The sequence below is a fragment of the Garra rufa genome, chromosome 24 (assembly GCF_049309525.1).
Source record: "Garra rufa chromosome 24, GarRuf1.0, whole genome shotgun sequence".
In the NCBI taxonomy this organism is placed as follows: Eukaryota; Metazoa; Chordata; class Actinopteri; order Cypriniformes; family Cyprinidae; genus Garra; species Garra rufa.
In genome coordinates this window covers 13,550,138-13,570,922 of record NC_133384.1, presented here as the reverse complement: position 1 = coordinate 13,570,922, position 20,785 = coordinate 13,550,138, and the positions used below count along the sequence as shown (strand labels likewise).

The following is a 20,785-nucleotide window of genomic DNA, read 5'->3' as shown; positions in this document are numbered from 1 at the left end:
GTTGTTTACATGAAGGCTTTTCAGTCCGATTGAGCCATTAATCTGATTAGAAACAGATTATTTAGATGTATGTAAACGTAGATAAAGGTATGTGTTGTTTTCTAGCTCAGATTAACAGCTGCTGGTTCTTTTCACAGTTGCCAGATGGTCAGGAGCATTTGATCAGTGGATGGGTGTTTCCTCCAGAATGCAAATCTAGAAGTGAGAAGGAAAGTTCTGTGGAGAGACTAAAATATTATCTGGATCTCTTTAAAAAGAAGGTGAATTTCTTTTTTTTTCTGCTGTGCATTAAGTTTTTTTTTTTTTTTTTTAAAGGAATGAATCATTATCTATTAAATTAATGGAAACTGACAGTAAAATAATAGTAATACAATTTCAAATAAATGCTGTTTTTGTATTAAATTTAATTACAGAAGCCATTTTCTACCATGGAATTAAAAAAAAAGATAATTGCAACCTTTTATCTCAAAATTCTCACTTTATTTCTCACCATTGTGAGTTATATATTTTTAAGGGCACCTAATTTTGTGGAAAACAGGGTTTGTTCTCTAGTAAAAAAAAGTAATATATTTAAATACATTTATTTCATACTAATTATAGTTCAGACATATCACCCAAGCCTGATTTAATAATTTTAATTAAACTTTATTTGGAGTACTACTTGTGCACAGTGCACATTTCTTAATATTTAGCCTAAAATGTATTTCAATGTCACTATTGATGAGGATTGTATGATCCTTGAATAATATTAGTCTTTAAATGTAAGATATTTCAAGTTTACCTGATGTATACTTGCAGTAGTTCCACTTTAACACAACCAAATATACTTCAGTACTACTTACGCACAATTAATTAGCATTATGTACAGAATTAGTTGTTCCAATTCAGCAGACTTTAAGTATTCCAGTTTAATACACCAAAAGTACAACTGCAGGGCATTTTTATTAAATATATATAAATATGTAAATGTATTTGTAGTATACTTAGCATGAAATAAATGTATTTTAAATACATTTCAGTATAATAATTTTTCACTAGGGAGCTGTATCACAAATGCATTTTGCCCAAGAAGAGCTTTTGTATATTTTGTACATCCCATTTCATATTGTATTCATAAATGGAATGTATGGAATCACATATTTTTTCACAAAATAATTTTTTTCTTTATGAAATTAATTTCATGATTGATACAGACCCTTTTGTTTACCAAAATTAAGTCACCATGAAGATTTATGCAGATTTCAGACTTGTGTTCACTTGTGAGCGTCAAACAGGCAATAACGTAAAATAATAATTAATGAGTAAATAAAGAAATGAAAATGAACTGTAATATACAGGTATGTGCCAAAAAAATTTAATATCGACGGAAAGTCCATTTATTTCAATAATTTGTTTCAAAAAGTGAAACTTGTGTTATATTAGTTCACTACACACAAAGTGAAATATTTCAAGCCTTTTATATGTTTCAATTTTAATGATTATGGATTAAAGTTAAGAAAAAAAAAATCAAATCCAGTATTTCACAAAATTAGAATATCATGACAAAGTTCAACATTGTAGGCTCCCTGTGTCCCAATCTAGTCAGCTAATTAAGGCAAAACACCTGCAAAGGTTTCCTCAGCCTTTAAATTGTCTCAGTCTGGCTTAGCAGGCTTCAGAATCACAGGGAAGACTGCTGGGGATGACTTGACGGTTGTGCAGAAGACCATCATTGACACTCTCCATAAGGAGGAAAAGTCTCAAAAGGCAATTCCAAAAGAAGCTGGATGCTCACAGAGCGCAGTATCGAAGTATATTAAAAGAGTGTTAAGAGGAAGGGAAAAATGTCGCCGGAAAAGGTGCACGAGTGACAGGGATGACCGTATCCTTAAGAGGATTGTCAAGCAAGGGTGGTTCAGAAATCTGGGGGAGCTTCATAAGGAGTGGACTGAGGCTGGTGTCAGTGCATCAAGAACCACCACATACAGACATGGGCTACAGCTGAAGAATTCCATGCGTCAAGCCACTCCTGAACCAAAAACAATGTCAGAAGCGTCTGTGCTGGGCTAAAGAGAAAAAGTACTGGTCTATTGCCCAGTGGTCCCAAGTCCTGTTTTTCAGATGAAAGCAAATTTTGCATTTCATTTGGAAATCAAGGTCCTAGAGTCTGGAGGAAGACCGGAGAGGCACAAAAGTCAAGCTGCCTAAAGTCCAGTGTGAAGTTTCCAGTCAGTGATGGTTTGGGGAGCCATGTCATCTGCTGGTGTGGGTCTATTGTCTTTTATCAAGTCCACAGTCAACGCAGCTGTCTACCAGGAAATTTTAGAGCACTTCATGCTTCCTGCTGCGACAAGCTTTTTGGAGATGATGATTTTATTTTCCAGCAGGATTTGGCACCTGCCCACAAAGCTAAAACTATCAGTTCCTGGTTTAATAGCCATGGAATAACTGTACATGAGTGGCCGGCAAACTCGCCTGACTTAAACCCCATTGAAAATCTATGGGGTATTGTCAAAACGAAGATGAGGGAACAGAGACCCCGAAATGCAGATGAGCTGAAGGCCAATTTCAAAGCAACTTGGGCTACCATAACACCTCAACTGCATCAAAGGCCGATCGCCTCCATGCCACGCCACCTTGATGCTGTAATTAGTGCAAAAGGAGGCCCAACAAAGTACTGAGGACATGATACAGTACATTAACACACTTTTCAGAAGGCCAAAGTGTGTTTAAGATCCTTTTTTTATTGGTCACATGAAATATTCTAATTTTGTGAAATACTGGATTTTTTTTTTTTTTTTTTTTTGTCTTTAATCCATAATAGGGATGCACCGATCCTTATCGGCCGATCACTTGCGCGTTTTGTCAGTAAAGCCGGTTCTGTAATCAGCGGTAAATGCCATCAGGTGCGTGATTTCACGTTGAGCCGTATATACTACACACAGCCGTTGTTCACTGACGAGCTGCGCACATTCACACTGATAATGAACATTGATTTGCGCAGCTCGTCGGTAAACAACGGCTGTGTGTAGTATATACGGCTCAACGTGAAATCACGCACCTGATGGCATTTACCGCTGATTACAGAACCGGCTTTACTGACAAAACGCGCAAGCATGATCGGCCGATTCGTATCGGTGCATCCCTAATCCATAATCATCAAAATTTAAACAAAGGCTTGAAATATTTCACTTTGTGTGTAGTGAACTAATATAACATACATGTTTGACAATTTGAAACAAATTATTGAAATAAATGGACTTTCCCTCGATATTCAAATTGTTTGGCACATACCTATATAGTGTATCATAGCATATATTACACCTCTTTCTGGAATACTTGATACTGATTGGTTAATCACAGTACATTATCCACTACTGCACCAGAGAAATTCAGTTTCTTTTCAGTTTAAATAAAGAAAATAAGATAATTTCTGTGTTTTCACACATTTGTACATTTATTTGCTTTTTATTCAGTGGCAGGCAGCAGCAGCCTGTGAAAGCCAAGAGGAGAAGCACAATTTGTGTGAGCGTGTGTTTCAGAGTGGAGAAGAGGAGTATGGTCTTCTGGAAGCACTAAAGTTTCTAATGCTGGCCGAAGCTGTTGACCTTCATCAAAAGATGACGACAGATCAAGAAGTGCCTGTGTTCTGCTGGCTTCTTTTTGCCCGCGACACATCAGAAAACCCCCAAACCCTCCTGGCCAATCACCTGAGCCAGATCGGCTTCAGTGGAGGGGTAGAACAGGCAAGTATGAGGACAAACTTAGAGCTCCGTACCTCTATTCTTCAATTTAAAGACTTCTGCTGTGATATATACTTTTAAAAGTATATTTGCTTTGTTTTGTTGTAGGTAGAGATGTTTCTATTGGGCTATGCCTTAAAGCACACCATTCAAGCCTTCCGTCTGTACATGACTGACACAGAGGAGTTTGTGACGCATTACCCAGACGACCACAAGCAGGAGTGGCCCTGTGTGTGTATCGTCACAGAGGACGATCGCCATTACAACGTCCCTGTCAGGAAAAACGTTCAACACCAGCACAGAGAAGATATCACGATGACCTAACAACAGAGACCTCAGAGAACAAATCTGATCTACAAAGTGGCATGATGTTTGTTTTCTAAAAATGATCTGTTGGTCAGCCAGTGAATAAAAAGATGAAGGGAATTTACAGCAATCTACCAAGATCAAATTGCAAGCAGAAGTGCTCAGGTTTTTCCCCTAAATGAATCACAGTACTAACATCAGCCTGCCAGGAAATGCTGTGATTAACACTGGTTCTGAATGGGAAAAAAAAAAAAAAAACCTTACTGCCTTTTTACTTTAACCCTGTTCCTTTTTTTTTTGTATTAAGCACTGTTGGAAGTTGCATTGATTTACATTGTCAATGTTAAAAAAAATACTAAAGAGTTTACAATAATTTTAGAGAATTTTAATTCAAAAGAATGTATTGTGGGTGTAGTATGGGAATGAGATAAAAGTCTGTAAGCAAGTAAAAACATTTAGAAAATAGCCATGGGCACTAATTAAGGCTGTTTTAACAAAATAATATCAGATATGTCACTTTTCTAAACATTATTATTTATAAATGGAAAAGTTTCCTGTACTGGTTACGCTTTTAAAACTAGAGTACTTAGACTCTTTAAAAAAAGTAAGAATAATTTATGTTGCCATCATGTTATGCAATGTTTACATGTTTTTAACAGACATTGAAAGCAACAATAACGTGCATAAGTCACGTTAGCAGGCAGCTGGTGATATAGATGCCAAGAAGAGTTCCAGACAGCTTAATATTTAACTCATTACTTGCACTTTTTATTTTGGTGGTATCCCCCCCCCCCCCCCCCCCAATCTGAATTTTTGTATTTATTGCTGACGGATTAACATTAACTAACTTTATTGCCAAACATACAAAGCTATACAGTATTAGTTATGTTAAATACTCATTTTTCAGGAACTGGAAGAAAATATCATTTGAGGAAATATGAATAAAATATTCTACGACTATTCTATTCAGCCTCTCACTTTACTATGCACAAAACATGAGAAATGCAGAAAAAGGACAGCTTTAGCACATTTAATAACCATAATGCATTCATATGTGCTTAGTTTATTTGTATGTGCTGATATGAGCTGTCATTTAGACCACAAGCAACGAGTAACATGAGCACCTAAAGTAACATGAGGACCTAAAAACTGCCAAAACAACATTCCATTTAGTAATTTGCAAAACAGATAATGAAACTGAAGCTTACAGTAAATTTCCATGATCTGGAAAATGAAAAAACTAGATTCTATAATGTGGTCCCAGCACAAAATACTGGATCAGATCTGATCAGAAAAAGATCTGTTCATGCTTTCACAAAAGCTCAAATAAATAGTCTTTTGTATATAGAAGAGTGATCTTCAGACCTAAATGTCTCCATAGTGACATTTGCAAGTATACAAAACCTGAAATTGTGCAGTAAATACAAAAATAAATCAAATGACATACACAATTGAATCTAGTCTGTGACCCAAGTCAGTAAAATAAAATTCCTCTTGAGCTAGTTATAATACACTCTAAGTGTAACTATTCATTGTGCGTCTCAAGGCAAGAGGAATAGACGTTACGTCTCAGAGTCAAAGTTTAGATAACAGTTCTATCATTAAAACATTTTTCAACCCTGTTCTTGAAGCATTCTTTCTGATTGTAACGGTTTATTTTGGCAAAAATGTCCACAGGATGCAGAACAGGAACTTTGGAAGACGTCTGTGTAAATATGCCTCAGTGCAAAAAGTGCAGGAGTGCATTTGATGTAGACATGCAAATCTGCTCATTGTACCCCATACAAGCATCACTCAAGCTGACAGTTCCACTGGGGTAATGGAAAAATTGAAAAAATGTATTTGAAAACAAAAAATAGTATAATGATAAAGTACTAGTTGACTCTCTTCGTCAAAAATCCAAGACATTGTACATGCGCTTCATCTGCAAATGAAAGGAAAACGTATCTTCTACCCCACTTTTTCTTTCCATGCCTTGATTCATTCATCTTCTGTTTCCATCTGCTCATTCTCAGGCTCTTCATTGACATCTAACTCTGTCCTGGAGGGGATTTCATTCATTGGGGAAGAGTTGTCCTCTACAACCATTTCTGCTTCTGGGGTTTTCTTCTAAAAACAGACAGTAATGCTGATAAATATTGCAGAACAGATACTAAAGTATTTTATCAGTCTAAAGCCCGGTTATAGTGAAATCTACATAGAAATATAACAATTTTTAACTTGAATGCACAGTGCCTTGCAAAAGTATTCATACTGCACCCCTTCATTTTTTTCATGTTTTGTTATGTTGCTGCTTTAAATTACTTTTTTCCCACATCAATCTACACTCTATGCAACATAATGGAAAAGCAAAAACAACTGTCAAATCATCAATTTATTAAAAAGAAAAAAAACTGAAATAAGTACATTGCGTAAGTATTCAGTATTTAGCTGAAGCACCTTTATAGCGACTTTTATAAGTCTCTTTGGGTATGATGCAACAAGATTTTCACATCACCTTTCAGCAATTATCTGCCATTCTTCGCCTCATCTCTTTGCCTCTCAAGCTCTGTCAGGTTGGATGGGGTAGATGCACATTGTCAGGTTTCTCCAGAAATGTTTGATTGGGTTTAAGCCCAGGCTGTGGCTGGGCCACTCAAGGACATTCACAGAGTTGTTTGTAAGCCACTCTTGCTGTGTGCTTAGGGATATGCCCTGTTAGAAGGTGAACCCCAGTCAGAGGTTATGAATGCTCTGGCCTGAGTTTTCATTAAGGCTATCTCAATATTTTGGTTCACTGAGCTTTTTTCCTACTCTGACAAGCCACTGACAGCATGAGGCTGCTACCATCACACTTTGCTTTTGGGATGGTACTCTGCAGGTGATGAGCAGTGCCTGGTTTCCTTCAAACATGATGCTTGGAATTGTAGTTCATCAGACCAGAGAATCTTGTTTCTCACAGTCTGAAGGCCCTTTAAGTGCTTTTTTTTTTTTTTTTTTTTTGCAAATTCCATGTGTCTTTAATGAGGAGAGGATTGAGTCTTGCCACACCATCATAAAGCCCAGATTGGTGGAGTGTTGCAGTGATGTTTGTCCTTCTGTAAGTTTCTTCCATCTGCATATACAGGTCCTTCTCAAAAAAATTAGCACATTGTGATAAAGTTCATTATTTTCTGTAATGTACTGATAAACATTAGACTTTCATATATTTTAGATTCATTACACACAACTGAAGTAGTACAAGCCTTTTATTGTTTTAATATTGATGATTTTGGCATACAGCTCATGAAAACCCAAAATTCCTATCTCAAAAAATTAGCATATCATTAAAAGGTTCTCTAAACGAGCTATTAACCTAATCATCTGAATTAACTAATTAACTCTAAACACCTGCAAAAGATTCCTGAGGCTTTTAAAAACTCCCAGCCTGGTTCATTACTCAAAACCGCAATCATGGGTAAGACTGCCGACCTGACTGCTGTCCAGAAGGCCATCATTGACACCCTCAAGCAAGAGGGTAAGACACAGAAAGAAATTTCTGAACGAATAGGCTGTTCCCAGAGTGCTGTATCAAGGCACCTCAGTGGGAAGTCTGTGGGAAGGAAAAAGTGTGGCAGAAAACGCTGCACAACGAGAAGAGGTGACCGGACCCTGAGGAAGATTGTGAAGAAGGACCGGCAGAAGCGCCTGACCTGGGCTACAGAGAAGCAGCACTGGACTGTTGCTCAGTGGTCCAAAGTACTTTTTTCGGATGAAAGCAAATTTTGCATGTCATTCGGAAATCAAGGTGCCAGAGTCTGGAGGAAGACTGGGGAGAGGGAAATGCCAAAATGCCTGAAGTCCAGTGTCAAGTACCCACAGTCAGTGATGGTCTGGGGTGCCATGTCAGCTGCTGGTGTTGGTCCACTGTGTTTTATCAAGGGCAGGGTCAATGCAGCTAGCTATCAGGAGATTTGGGAGCACTTCATGCTTCCATCTGCTGAAAAGCTTTATGGAGATGAAGATTTCATTTTTCAGCACGACCTGGCACACAGTGCCAAAACCACTGGTAAATGGTTTACTGACCATGGTATTACTGTGCTCAATTGGCCTGCCAACTCTCCTGACCTGAACCCCATAGAGAATCTGTGGGATATTGTGAAGAGAAAGTTGAGAGACGCAAGACCCAACACTCTGGATGAGCTTAAGGCCGCTATCGAAGCATCCTGGGCCTCCATAACACCTCAGCAGTGCCACAGGCTGATTGCCTCCATGCCACGCCGCATTGAAGCAGTCATTTCTGCAAAAGGATCCCGACCAAGTATTGAGTGCATAACTGAACATAATTATTTGAAGGTTGACTTTTTTTGTATTAAAAACACTTATATGTATTAAATATGCTAATTTTTTTGGAATTTTGGGTTTTCATGAGCTGTATGCCAAAATTATCAATATTAAAACAATAAAAGGCTTGAACTACTTCAGTTGTGTGTAATGAATCTAAAATATATGAAAGTCTAAATGTTTATCAGTACATTACAGAAAATAATGAACTTTATCACAATATGCTATTTTTTTGAGAAGGACCTGTATGATCATTGAGCTCAACTAGAGTGACCATCAGGTTCTTGGTCACCACTCTAGCCAAGGCCCTTCTCCATCAATTGCTCAGTTTGGCCAAGAGGCCAGCTCTAGGAAGAGTCATGGTTGTTTCTCTTCCGCATATGTGTGGCTTGAAGAAAACCTGTCTCTGAGCTCTACAGGCAGTTTCTTTTTTTTTTTTTTTACCTCAGGGCTTGGTTTAGACGTGTGTGTTTCCAAATCATACCCATTCAATTGAAGTTGCTACAGGTTCACATGAATGCTCCTGAGCTAAATTTCAACGGTCCCAAATAGGGGTATGAATACTTATGCAATTGAATCATTTAAGTTTTTTATTTTTAATAAATTTGCAAAGATGTCAAAAACCTTTTTTTTTTTTTTTTTTTTTAAGTAATTTAAAGCAGTTTAACATTAGGCAGCAACATAAAATGTGAACACAATTAAGGGGTATGAATACTTTTGCAAGGCATTGTATAAGGCATCTTGTGTCATTAGCTTCCAGATATTTTAGCTACAACAGTCCGTTATACTGCTTGATGTTGCAAACTGACTTATATTATTTTACTATCATAATTATAAGCACACTGCTTTAAAGTGCAAACTGCATTATGTTTACTGTACTTCTTTAGAGCCTATTTGAATCTTGCATATTTACAGAAAATAGCTTACTTCATTGAAAAATAAGGTAGATCAGACACTAGCTGTAATATTTCTAAAGAATCGTTAACTTTGGCAATCTGATGCTCCTCACCTGTTTTCGGTATACGTAACAGGCAGCCACTGCGACCATGGTAGACTCTCCCACAAATCCTGCTAATAAAGACCCCACTCCTAGTGTGGCACCATGCACTCTGCACAAAGACAAAACCAATGTGATTTCAAAATAATACCAGCTGATTTTAATACTGTACAGTGTTGCTATGTTAAAAAAAATAAACTTTAAAGAACAATTTTCCGAGCTTATTTTGAAAATTCCTGCAGCAGTTCGCATCAGCTGAGGAGTGGAGTCATAATTAATTCACAAAATGCAGACAGGGATTAGAATCGGTTTATTTTTAGACTCACTAAAAATTCAGAGGCAGCATGAGAGCTAATTACTTCACAGATCACATACTGAGCAGAGGAGCACATTCAGAATATATTTAAATGAGATGCATTTAGCATATTTGTATATTTCCTCTGTATACTAACCCCATGTAAGGCAGCACCAGAAGGCTGGTGATGAGCACAGCAATGCGCAGAACTGAACTAGGAGCCAGCACGCAAGTTCTCTTTAATGTCATTAACCAGCCCGTCAGATGAGCTCGAACCGTAACTGATAGCAACACAGACACAAGATCACATGAATACAATGCACTGTAAATGATATCAAGTCAAAAAATGTTGAAGAAAAGACTTATTGGTACCAGGCACAGGGAAGAAGGAAAAGACTCGCAGTGGCATAATGCAGAGCTGTGCGAAGGCCATATCAACCCCGATGACATCTACCAGGATGCGTTCAGAAACATTGGGGGTCCAGAATACAATGAAACACATCTAAAAAACAGATAAAAGCATTTGCACTAATCACTTAATTTAGCAGTTTTGTGTAAAAATGCTACATCATATGAAGTGGACATAAAATTTTGAACAATGAAGATTAAGTTATCTCAAATTTTAAAGGAATTTTAGTTGTGGCTATACCATGCTAATAGAACAGTTTTCCAAAATAACCAAGGCATTTCAACAAAAACCCTTTATTTCTTGTACCAAGATTACAACTAAATTTCTAAAGGTTACAGCAGTTAGTAGGAAATGTAAAGGTCCTTGCTTTGAAACACTTCAGCACATCTCACACTGTTTTGGTGTAATATTGTTCTTCTTCCAGGCTCTGCCACAGTTTAGTGTCTGTAGTGGGTTTCTCCAAGGATTTTCCCAATAGGGTTTACATCAGGATTCTGGGCTGGCCATTTCATTATTTCAAAGTTCTCAGCTTCAAGGAACAGCTTTACCCATTATGTGTGACAGGGTGGATTGTCCTGCATGAAAATTACTGGCTGATTGGGCGATGAACTCAGGAAAGCAGGGAGTTCTGATGAACATTTGCATTCACTCAGCCATGTAGCTGTATAAGAGGCCCAACTCATGCAGCATGATATCCCCCAAACCATGACACTTCCTCCTCCACCTTTCACTGACTTCTTTACACAATGTGGGCTCAGTCTTTTCCTAGTTTGGCACCAAACAAAATGTTTCCCATCTGACCTAAATAAATTTACAGAGTCTCAAACCTGCAACCTTTATGTTACAAGTCCAATTCTCTGCCATGACTGCCCCTAAAGTGAGCCTGGCCTTTAGATTCTTTCTGCTGATAAGAGGCTTGGTCACAGGACAGTGTGCGCTTTCAGTCCAACTTCTTTTAAACATCCTTACCCTTTTCACCACTGAACTGGCGAGCATTTCCAGCTGCAGTGTTAAACCGATTCCCCATAGAGATTCTCTGCATTATTCTGTCCTCTTGTGAATTTGTCTTTTGTGGACGACCAGCCTTTTGGGGGGGGGGGGACTTGAATGAGTTAGTGACTGTGATTTTTAGAATATTGCATTTTTACACTGATTTGGAATGACTAACTTCTCTTGCAATGGCTGAAAGAGTCATCCCTTTGGCCTTCATCTGGCCAACCTGTGGCAGAAGGTTTTAGTCACTTTAGAACAGCTCATCATCTTGCAAAGTCAGTGAAAACTGGAAAGTTAGACTGCCAGTTAAATAGGGTTTGTCAGATAATTAAGAAAATTACCACCAGGTGCCAGATTAACACCAATAACTGCAAGGTATTTGAAAGTGTTCTCTAATTTCTTTTTCAAATATCTCATTTAAGTTTTTTATACTGTGCTTTGGAATATTTTACCTCATGAAATATGCTTTGAAAAACTGCTTTTACTCCTGTTTTCTGCCATCTATGTGGATGTTACTTTGACACGTACCACCTACCTAAGCATTGCTGCAGACCTTACCCTTTTCACCACTAAACTGGTGAGCAATTCCAGCTGCAGTGTTAAACCAATTCCCCATAGAGATTCTCTGCATTATTCTGTTCTCTTGTGCATATGTCTTTCGTGGATGACCAGCCTTTTTGGGGGACTTGAATGAGTTAGTGACTGTGATTTTTAGAATACTGCATTTTTACACTGATTTGGAATGACCAACTTCTCTTGCAATGGCTGAAAGAATCATCCCTTTGGCCTTCATCTGGCCAACCTGTGGCAGAGGGTTTTAGTCACTTTAGAACAGCTCATCATCTTGCACAGTCAGTGAAAACTGGAAAGTTAGACTGACAGTTAAATAGGGTTTGTCAGATAATTAAGAAAATTACAACCAGGTGCCAGATTAACACCTATAACTGCAAGGTATCTGAAAGTGTTCTCTAATTTCTTTTTTAAACATCTCATTTGAGTGCTTTGGAATATATTTACCTCATGAAATATGCTTTGAAAAACCAAACTTTAAATGGGGCTAATCACTGACCTCGAAATTTAGGAAACTGTATATACACCATTCAGGCATAACATTATGACCACTGACAGTTCAAGTGAATAACACTGATTATCTCTTCATCACAGCAACTGTTAGTGAATGGGATATATTAGGCAGCAAGTAAACATTTTGTACTCAAAATTAATGTGTTAAAAGCAGGAAAAATGGGCAAGCATAAAGATTTGAGCAAGCTTGTGGGGTGTTCCCGGTCTGCAGTGGTCAGTATCTATCAAAAGTGGTCCAAGGAAGGAACAGTTGTGAACCGGCTGCAGGGTCATGGGTGCACTTGGTGGTCTACTACTTTAGCTATAGCTCAAATTGTTGAAGAAGTTAATGCTGTTTCTGATGGAAAGGTGTCAGTATACACAGTACATCGCAGTTTGTTGCATATGTGGCTGCATAGCCGCAGACCAGTCAGGGTGCCTATGCTGACTCCTGTCCACCACCAAAAGCAAGAACAGTGGGCATCAGAACTGGACTATGAAGCAATGGATGAAGGTGGCCTGGTCTGATAAATCACGTGGATAACCGAGTGCGTGTGCGTCGCTTACTTGGGGAATACATGGCACCAGGATGCACTATGGGAAGAAGACAAGCTGGCGGAGACAGTGTGATACTTTGGGCAATGTTCTGTAGAAGTTACTTTGACACGTACCATCTACCTAAGCATTGCTGCAGAACATGTACACCCTTTCATGAAAACGGTATTCCCTGGTGGCTGTGGCCTCTTTCAGCAGGATAATGCACCCTGCCACAAAGCAAAAATGGTTCAGGTATGGTTTGAGGTGTTGACTTGGCCTCCAAATTCCCCAGATCACAATCCAATTGAGCATCTGTGGGATGTGCTGCTGAACAAACAAGTCTGATCCATGGAAGCCCCATCTCGCAATTTACAAGACTTAAAGGATCTGCTGCTAACATATTGGTGCCAGATACCACAGCACACCTTCAGGGGTCTAGTGGAGTGGGTGGACCAACACAATATTAGTAAAGTGGTCATAACATTATGCCTGATCTGTGCATATTTACTCGACTGTATGTGCGTGTCTGTATATACGCCTATTTGGATCTTAATGTTAGCACTGTCACTTCTGATTCTAATTCATCCTTGCTGAATAAAAGTAAAAGGTAATGCATATCTAACACTAATAAAATAATGTGTACCACTATATGCATTATCTCTAGTGTACATTTAGTTTCTTTCTACCCTATTATCTTTGATATGCCAGTCAGTTTTGAGTGCGTCTTTGTTATGAGACTCTTCTCATTCCAGCAAGGCCAGATTACGCAATTGTCTCACGTCAAGCCTGCTTGACGCCCTGCCTACAGGCATTCCTCTATTCTGACACAAAAGAGTCTGACAAAGGCCTGGCATGCCTATTTACAGTGAAAGATCATCCACATCTGACCAAGTTAAAGGCCATAGTCTTGAGTCATATAATGTGCATTTGACTTTAAGTTTCAGTGCTGCTCAGTCATACCACAGTTCTTGTCACGAACACTTTAAGACTTTTATTTCTCTCAGCCTTTGACTTGACTACACTGAATTCCAAATGAAGGGATGTGTGGATGGATGTTTTTGCTTTGTTAAAAACTAGTGTTGTCAAAAGTCCCGGTACTTCGGTACCAAGTCGGTACTAAAAAAAATAAAACGTTACGGTACCAGGTTTTCTTAAGTACCGGTGGTACCGACTATCCGGTCAACCCGGTTCTTGATACGCTATACAAAAGGTGCGCGCTGCGCAGTTGCGCTCTCTTTATTAAAACACCAGCGCTGCTGCTGATGCCGCGGCTCTGACTCCACTTGTTTACAAAGAAGAGCCAGGCTTGCTCCAAATAGTTTGGATTTGCGGCTGAACAAGGCGAACATCATAGATCATCAAAAAACTATTTGCAAAAGATGTTGTCTAGGTTCTCTCGAAAGGAGGAAACACATCAAACTTAAAACACCTCAAAGACCGACTCCAGGATCAAATAAAATATTTCAAGTAAGGTAAGTTTCATTTTAATTTCATATTTAGAGCATTGTTGCGTATTTTAATTTGAATGTCAGACTGAAATAAACATCACTGTTTGTGTAGTGAATCGTTAGCATAAGCGCGGCTAACGCTAATATGCTGGGCCTTAATGAATTAGAAACAACGCTCCTATAACTTTTGTTAGAGTAAAAAAAAATAAGGACATGATGTATTTACTTTTTTTTTTTTACACACAAATGACCCGTGTATCCAAAATATGTGTGTTAGAGAATGTACAAATGTGACGTTAATTTATGTCCTTAATATCAGTCTGTCAGAAAACGTTCTTGGCTGAATAACTCTAGCAGGTTTAAAAAGCTTATTAATAATAATAAATATGAATGCAGTTTGGATTGAATAAAAGTACAATCAAATAAAACACGTTTTATTCCCTGTTTAGTTTGGTAATACTTTACAATAAGATCAAATTCATGCATCATATTCTAACATAATCTTAAAGTGAGTGAACAATATATTTTTACAACATTAATTCATGTTTGTGAATCTTATTTAATACAAACACATGATCATTCATGTTTGTTCATGTTTAACAGATTAACATGATTTTATGCATTAGTAAATGTTGAAATTAGCCTAACCTCACGAAGAATAATTGCCATGTAACTACTGTTTATTGTTAGGCGATGCTATCTAACTAATGGAAATTGTAAAGTGTTTTAAATACTGCAGTTTTCATCTGTGATAGACACTGGTCTTAATATATGTAATCTTATCTAAATTTATTATAACAGCTGAGGTTTGTTATTTACTGAAAATTAATATTTTTGCTGGTGTCAATGATCTAATGTCACATCTGGTCAGACTTAGCACACTGCTTTACTTAAGTATATTTTTTCTTTTTACAGTTGCAGAAGATCATGAAAGACCCCAGCGAACTCTAAAACAGACAACAGTTACAGATGTTTTTCCGCAGCAGCAGAAATATGACAAAAAGTTTTGGGTGAACCTTGTTTACATTTTTTATGCCTGTAATTTATTTAGATGTTATTTAACTACAAAAATGTTTACAATCCTTGAAATACTTTTTTAACCTGTGGAAAAACTAACAAAATTTTACGCAAGTATAAAGAATTTTTTTTTACAAAGTTTTTTTTGTACATTTTATTTTTGCTTAACTTTATTAATAAAAAATAGTGTGTTGCTCAATTAATCTGTTATTGTGTTTTTCTTTGGTACCGAAATTGGTACCGAGAACCGTGGATTTTCACTGGTATTGGTACCGAATACTGAAATTTTGGTACCGTGACAACACTATTAAAAACATTAAAATGTGTAATTTGACAGATCCGCTCATCAATGCATGCTCAACCTGGCCTATAAAAACAAATGACTGATTTTTGTAGCTATTGTCCTTTATGGGAATAAAGACAATCTAGGAAATCCTGTAGACCTGTGCAACTGAAGCAGCAACATTTTTGTATTTTTCTCCCACTTCAAAATAAAATAAAAAATTTAATGCAATTACTTTTGATTGTTGCATGGTTTGTTAAAAATATTATCTGCAAGATTATTTGATCTGTTATTTTCTCTACTGTCATTATGAAACAAGAAGCAGGAAAGCTGCCAAAGATCTTCAGGCTGTTTTGAGACGTCTCCATTGGTGGCACAGGTATTACATCTCCATTCAGAAAAGTGGGTGTGCAGGATCTGCCCACATGTTTTTCTTAATCTCAATTTTATTTGATCCTGTTATCCATAATTATGCAAAACAGACCTACAAATCGTGTCACAGAAATCAAAAACATACGGCAAAAACTGTGACCCGTCTAACCAAGCACTATAGTTGGTCTGAGAAATCAGAGAATTATTTGATTATTTACAACAAGGATACATTGTTTATTCTCATTGCTTATCTTAAAAAAAAAAAACAGTTTTATTTGATTTTACTTCTTTTTTTGTGTGTCTAGGATAAAGTAAAACCTTTACCATATGTGTAACATCTGCTTTTAACAACTCTGGTAGTGTTTTGAGACACAAGCCGCCGCCAGTCTTGCATTATATAATTTGTGACTCATTTTAACCTGTTGTTTTTTTGACTGCAGGCCTTCAGGTCAGAGAAGGACAAGTAAACAGAAGAAAAATGGGTTTACTACCAACGTGGGAACTAAAATCAGTGTTTACTGATTGTATGGCATGTGAAAAATGCACACCATTTTCACGTGCAGGAGATGATTAGTGCTTTTTGTTGGAACTTGAGCAGCTGATCTGAACAGACTCAGCCTTGACAGACCAAATGAAATTCAAAACATGAAAACATCCTCTGGGCACATGTATGTAAATCAGGTTCTGCACTTTTCACATTTTTTTTTTAACTGTAGGTTAACTGTAGGTTTGAGGTTTAAAAAAAGCTTTACACTACTGACTAAAAAGTCCGTTGTGAGTAAGACTTTTTCATGCATACAGTAAATCAAAAACACAGTAAAAACAGTAATACTAATAGTATTATTACAATTAAGAGTAACTTTTTTTTAACAGTGTAGCTTTTTCCCTATTCAATGTTGAAAATTACTGTACTGCTTAATATACTTATACTTCAATAAGTAGAATGTTCAAAATAACAGTGTTTAATTAAAACATTAATATTTCAACAGATCTTACCGTTAAGGAGAGGAGAAAACAGCAAAGTGTGAACTTCTTGATATGTAATTTGGTGACCGTCAGACCACTGGCTAACTTATTAGTAGGATTGCTCTGTTGAAAAAGAACAGATACTATTATTTTCCAAATTATAGACGTTAAAAAATAAATAGAGCTAAGCCATTATTCTTGTGTGGATTTTTTTTTTTTTTTTACATGATTTAGACAATGTAATATATTCAAAGCCTACTTAAAACGTACTAATCTGGCACCAAGAAAGATGTTTTCACACCTGCTAAACAACTATGTGAATCAACAATAAAAACCATGTTCTTGTCTACCAGAAGAACACTGAGTGCTAGTGACTGCAAAAACATAATTTAGAAGTTACAAAACAAGTTCTCCCTAACCTAAATCTTTCAATCGGCCTCACCAACACAACCACAAATTAAAAAAAAAAAAAAAAATTAAAACCTAATGCCTCTTAAACCACAAAAATCTGATACTAGTTATGTCTCAAATCAAAAAGGGGCAACACCTAAACATGTTGAATCAGGCATATAACGTCATATGAATCAGTCTGACTGTTGTAGGTCTTTGAATGGTACATAATTACAGGTCTGCAGGACGAGGCATTTTATTGTGAAAACTAGTCAGTGGGCGTTCACTAAAAATATTTCCAAAGCCTCAGGACAAACCAAACAAATAAAAGTTACTAAGGACTTACATAAATCTCATACTAAACAACACAATATAGGATAGGCACTACGAGAAAAAAAAAAAAAATTGCTGTGACATTTATGGTGGTTGCCAGGGTGTTGCTAAGCAGTTGCTAACTAAAAACCACCACCTACCTTATCAAAAGCTGGATAGATGGCACGCAGTTCTGTCAACCAGCCGTAGGGCATATGACCAACCGGATATGTTGCTGTTAGTACTGCTACCGCCTAGCAAACACACATAATTTAGTTAGAACAGGCTGTTGAGTGTTACTGATGACTGTAGTACATACTAGCACCCATCAGTACTCACTTCAGTTGATGCGGCGCTGCCTTTGAGGTCCCGAGAGACGAACAAATTGACAATGGGCCTGCTAATACGCTGAGTGGCCAAAATGAGGGCAAGCGGCCACCAGAAACTAAGCATCTTCTTTATGGTGGCATCGCCCTGAAAGTGACCACAAGCACACTGAATATAAGAAGCAACCTTTTGATTTTTCTGCAAAAAATCTTCTTGATAAACATACCCCATGTTCTATGCTGGTTGATTCAGGAATGCTGTCATGAACGTTACAGTAGTAGCCCAGTCCTACGATAGTGAACCGCACCAGAGCTCCCATGTACAGAGAGAAAATGGGAATAAGAAGTGGCTCTAAACATTCCAGGTTACTCTGGAGAAGAATCGCCACAAATATTATCTGCAGGCGAACAGAAGAGTCAAGAATCAATTACATATTGGGCAAGTTCAAGTACATGTTTAAACACATGACAAGCCTGCAAAAATATTTGTGTCCAATAGTTAAAAAATATGATATGTTGTTGCTGCTGCACGCTCATTTGCAATGCAAAATGAGTGCTCAAAATAGCCTTTTGGTAGGTAGCACAGATTTGCATATATAATGTGCTAAAAATTGTATATGTGACACAGGACAACAAAACCAGTCATAAGGGTCATTTTTTTTTTAAATTGAGATTTATATAAAAGCTCAATTAATAAGCTTTCCATTGAGGTATGTATAACTAAATGTTGAGAAAATCGTTCTTAGCAATGCATATTACTAATCAAAAATATATTTATGGTAGGGAATTTACAAAATATCTTCTTGGAACATGATCTTTACTTAATATCCTAATGATTTTTGGCATAAACAAATTGATTATTTTGACCTATACAATGTATTTTTGGCTACTGCTACAAAAACACCCATGCTATTTAAGACTGGTTTTGTGGTCCAGGGTCACATATATGTCTTCGACTATTTAATATTAGTTTAATTAAATCATATTAATCTAATAATATTTTAAATACTGATCATTTTCATCTTAATATTTTAAGCTATGCTACACTACATTAAAATGTTGTGTCTTACAGTCACGTTTTTTATGTTGTGCTTATAGTGTTGATGTATGACTATTTTTTCACAAAGACCCATTTTTAAATATTAATGTTATATTTAAATTATTACGTTATTTATACTACCTTTTAAAAGTCTGGTCAGTACAATTCTCTTAAGAAATTAATACTTTTGTTCATCCAGTATGCATTAAATTGTGATTTAAAAATCAAAAGTGACAGTAAAGACATTCATAATGTTACTAAATATTTCTATTTCAAATAAAAGCTGTTCTTAGACCTTCTTATTTATTAAAGAATTCTTCAAATGTATCAAGGTTTCCACAAAGAATTTAATCAGCAACATTTTTTTTTTATTAATAATAATTATTGTTTCTGAGCACCAAATCAGCACATTAGAATGATTTCTGAAGAATTATTTGATGCTGAAGACAGAAAATGAATTACATTTTAAAATATCTTTTTTTTTTTTTAATAATATATTTTCGTAATATTACTGTTTTTACTATATCAAACAAATTCAGGGTTAAGAGCTGTTACACAAAGCCGGTTTCGGATTTACCCAGGCAAGTTTGCGTTTTTCAGGCTCAAGAGAGTGGGTTGGTTTTGTCAGCATGGTAACTTACACTACAGGGCTACCCAGTTTAGGAGCAGGTTTTATTTTCGGTTAGAGATCATAAACCCAAAATGGACCAATCAGCTCTGAGCAAAGTAACATATATCTGATGTAATAAAGCCACTCCCTATATATTTTTTTTGTTTCAAATTAAAGCAGTTTACAGTGAAAGAACATTAGAGACAAACTCGCCCATCGTTTGCTGCAAATTATTTTTTATATGTATTTTATGAATTAGAATAAATATTACATTAATAATAATATTATTACAATTAATAGATTTACAATATTAATTATAATATAATAATTAATATTAAACTTTACATTTAAATGTAACTATATACACAGAAATTATCTCTATTATTTTATAAACTTGTTACCTGCGCAACAACATCAGAGATGGAGGCAGATCCCACTAGCAGGCTGTACTTGTGTTTCAGAAGGATGCCAGCATGAATCCACGCCTTTGGAACAAAATCAAATCATTGCAAATGAAAAAAGTATGTACCATTTGACTATTTCAGCAGTATGCATACTGTGTACAGTAGGTGTATTGTCTGCATGCATGGAATATCATATGGAAGTTAAACCATATCATATATAACAAAAGTAGTATTAGCAGCAATTTTACACCTCATTTGGCTCTGCAAGATTTACTGCAATTTTACACAAATCGAACAAATCTTTATTTTTTTTCTATTTCACACATACTAATAAGCAAAATTGTATGGAAGCAAAGTATTTAGGAAAAACTATGCCAACATTCTAATCCGAAAGATGATCTATCATATTAAGGTAAAATATGTGACCCTGGACCACAAAACCAGTCATAAGGGTCAATTAAGATATATACAACTATTTGAAAATCTGGAATCTAAGGGTGTAAAAAATCTAACTATTGAGAAAATCTCCTTTAAAGTTGTCCAAATGAAGTTCTTAGCAAGTAGAAATTCTCTATTTCTCAAAATTATAGATTTTTCATCTATTTGGCATTTTAGATGCCAAAATCATTAGGATATTAAGTAAAGATCATGTTCCAGGAAAATATTTTGTGCATTTCCTACCATAAATATATCAAAAGTTAATTTTTGATTAGTAATATGCATTGCTAAGAACTTCATTTGGACAACTTTAAAGGAGATTTTCTCAATAGTTAGATTTTTTACACCCTTAGATTCCAGATTTTCAAATAGTTGTATATATCTTAATTGACCCTTATGACTGGTTTTGTGGCCCAGGGTCACATATGAAGTTCATACTCACCATTGCATCTAATAATGGAAATACTGCAAGGTAGAGGAATGCCCTTCTTGTCTTGAGTCCTACTGAATCATCCACATGGTGGAGCTTATTTATGATGTAGTAGCCCAGATCTGTG

The 20,785-nt window shown here is 36.4% G+C and overlaps 2 protein-coding genes across 6 annotated transcripts in view; one reads left to right on the top strand and one right to left on the bottom strand.

Annotated features, from left to right (window-relative positions):
• The window catches only part of LOC141300089 (uncharacterized), a 25,612-nt gene extending 19,633 nt beyond the window's left edge, over window positions 1–5,979 (top strand). For 4 of the 5 annotated variants that reach the window (XM_073830396.1, XM_073830394.1, XM_073830397.1 and 1 more), the window contains 3 exons: window positions 138–260; window positions 3,456–3,725; window positions 3,831–5,979. In XM_073830396.1, the coding sequence (XP_073686497.1) occupies window positions 138–260; window positions 3,456–3,725; window positions 3,831–4,046 (609 nt within the window). In that variant the 3' untranslated portion in view covers window positions 4,047–5,979. Of the gene's footprint in view, window positions 1–137; window positions 261–3,455; window positions 3,730–3,830 lie in introns of all 5 variants that reach the window. The other variant, XM_073830398.1, reaches the window with a different exon arrangement.
• Window positions 5,662–20,785, bottom strand: ankha (ANKH inorganic pyrophosphate transport regulator a). The gene is made up of 10 exons (XM_073830399.1): window positions 20,671–20,785; window positions 19,788–19,871; window positions 17,965–18,135; window positions 17,751–17,885; window positions 17,573–17,665; window positions 16,740–16,832; window positions 9,995–10,124; window positions 9,780–9,903; window positions 9,340–9,439; window positions 5,662–6,137 (listed from the first exon to the last, which is right to left on the bottom strand). Exons 1-10 carry the CDS (start codon window positions 20,671–20,673, stop codon window positions 6,009–6,011), a joined length of 1,062 nt encoding a protein of 353 aa, XP_073686500.1. The 5' UTR covers window positions 20,674–20,785; the 3' UTR covers window positions 5,662–6,008.

Excerpts from the sequence above, each read along its gene's own strand:
- ankha (XM_073830399.1), bottom strand. Across the intron at positions 17,666-17,750 it reads GCAGCGCCGCATCAACTGAA|GCGGTAGCAGTACTAACAGC; the intron begins GTGAGTACTGAT and ends TGTGTTTGCTAG. Across the intron at positions 9,440-9,779 it reads CTGGTGCTGCCTTACATGGG|AGTGCATGGTGCCACACTAG; the intron begins GTTAGTATACAG and ends GTCTTTGTGCAG.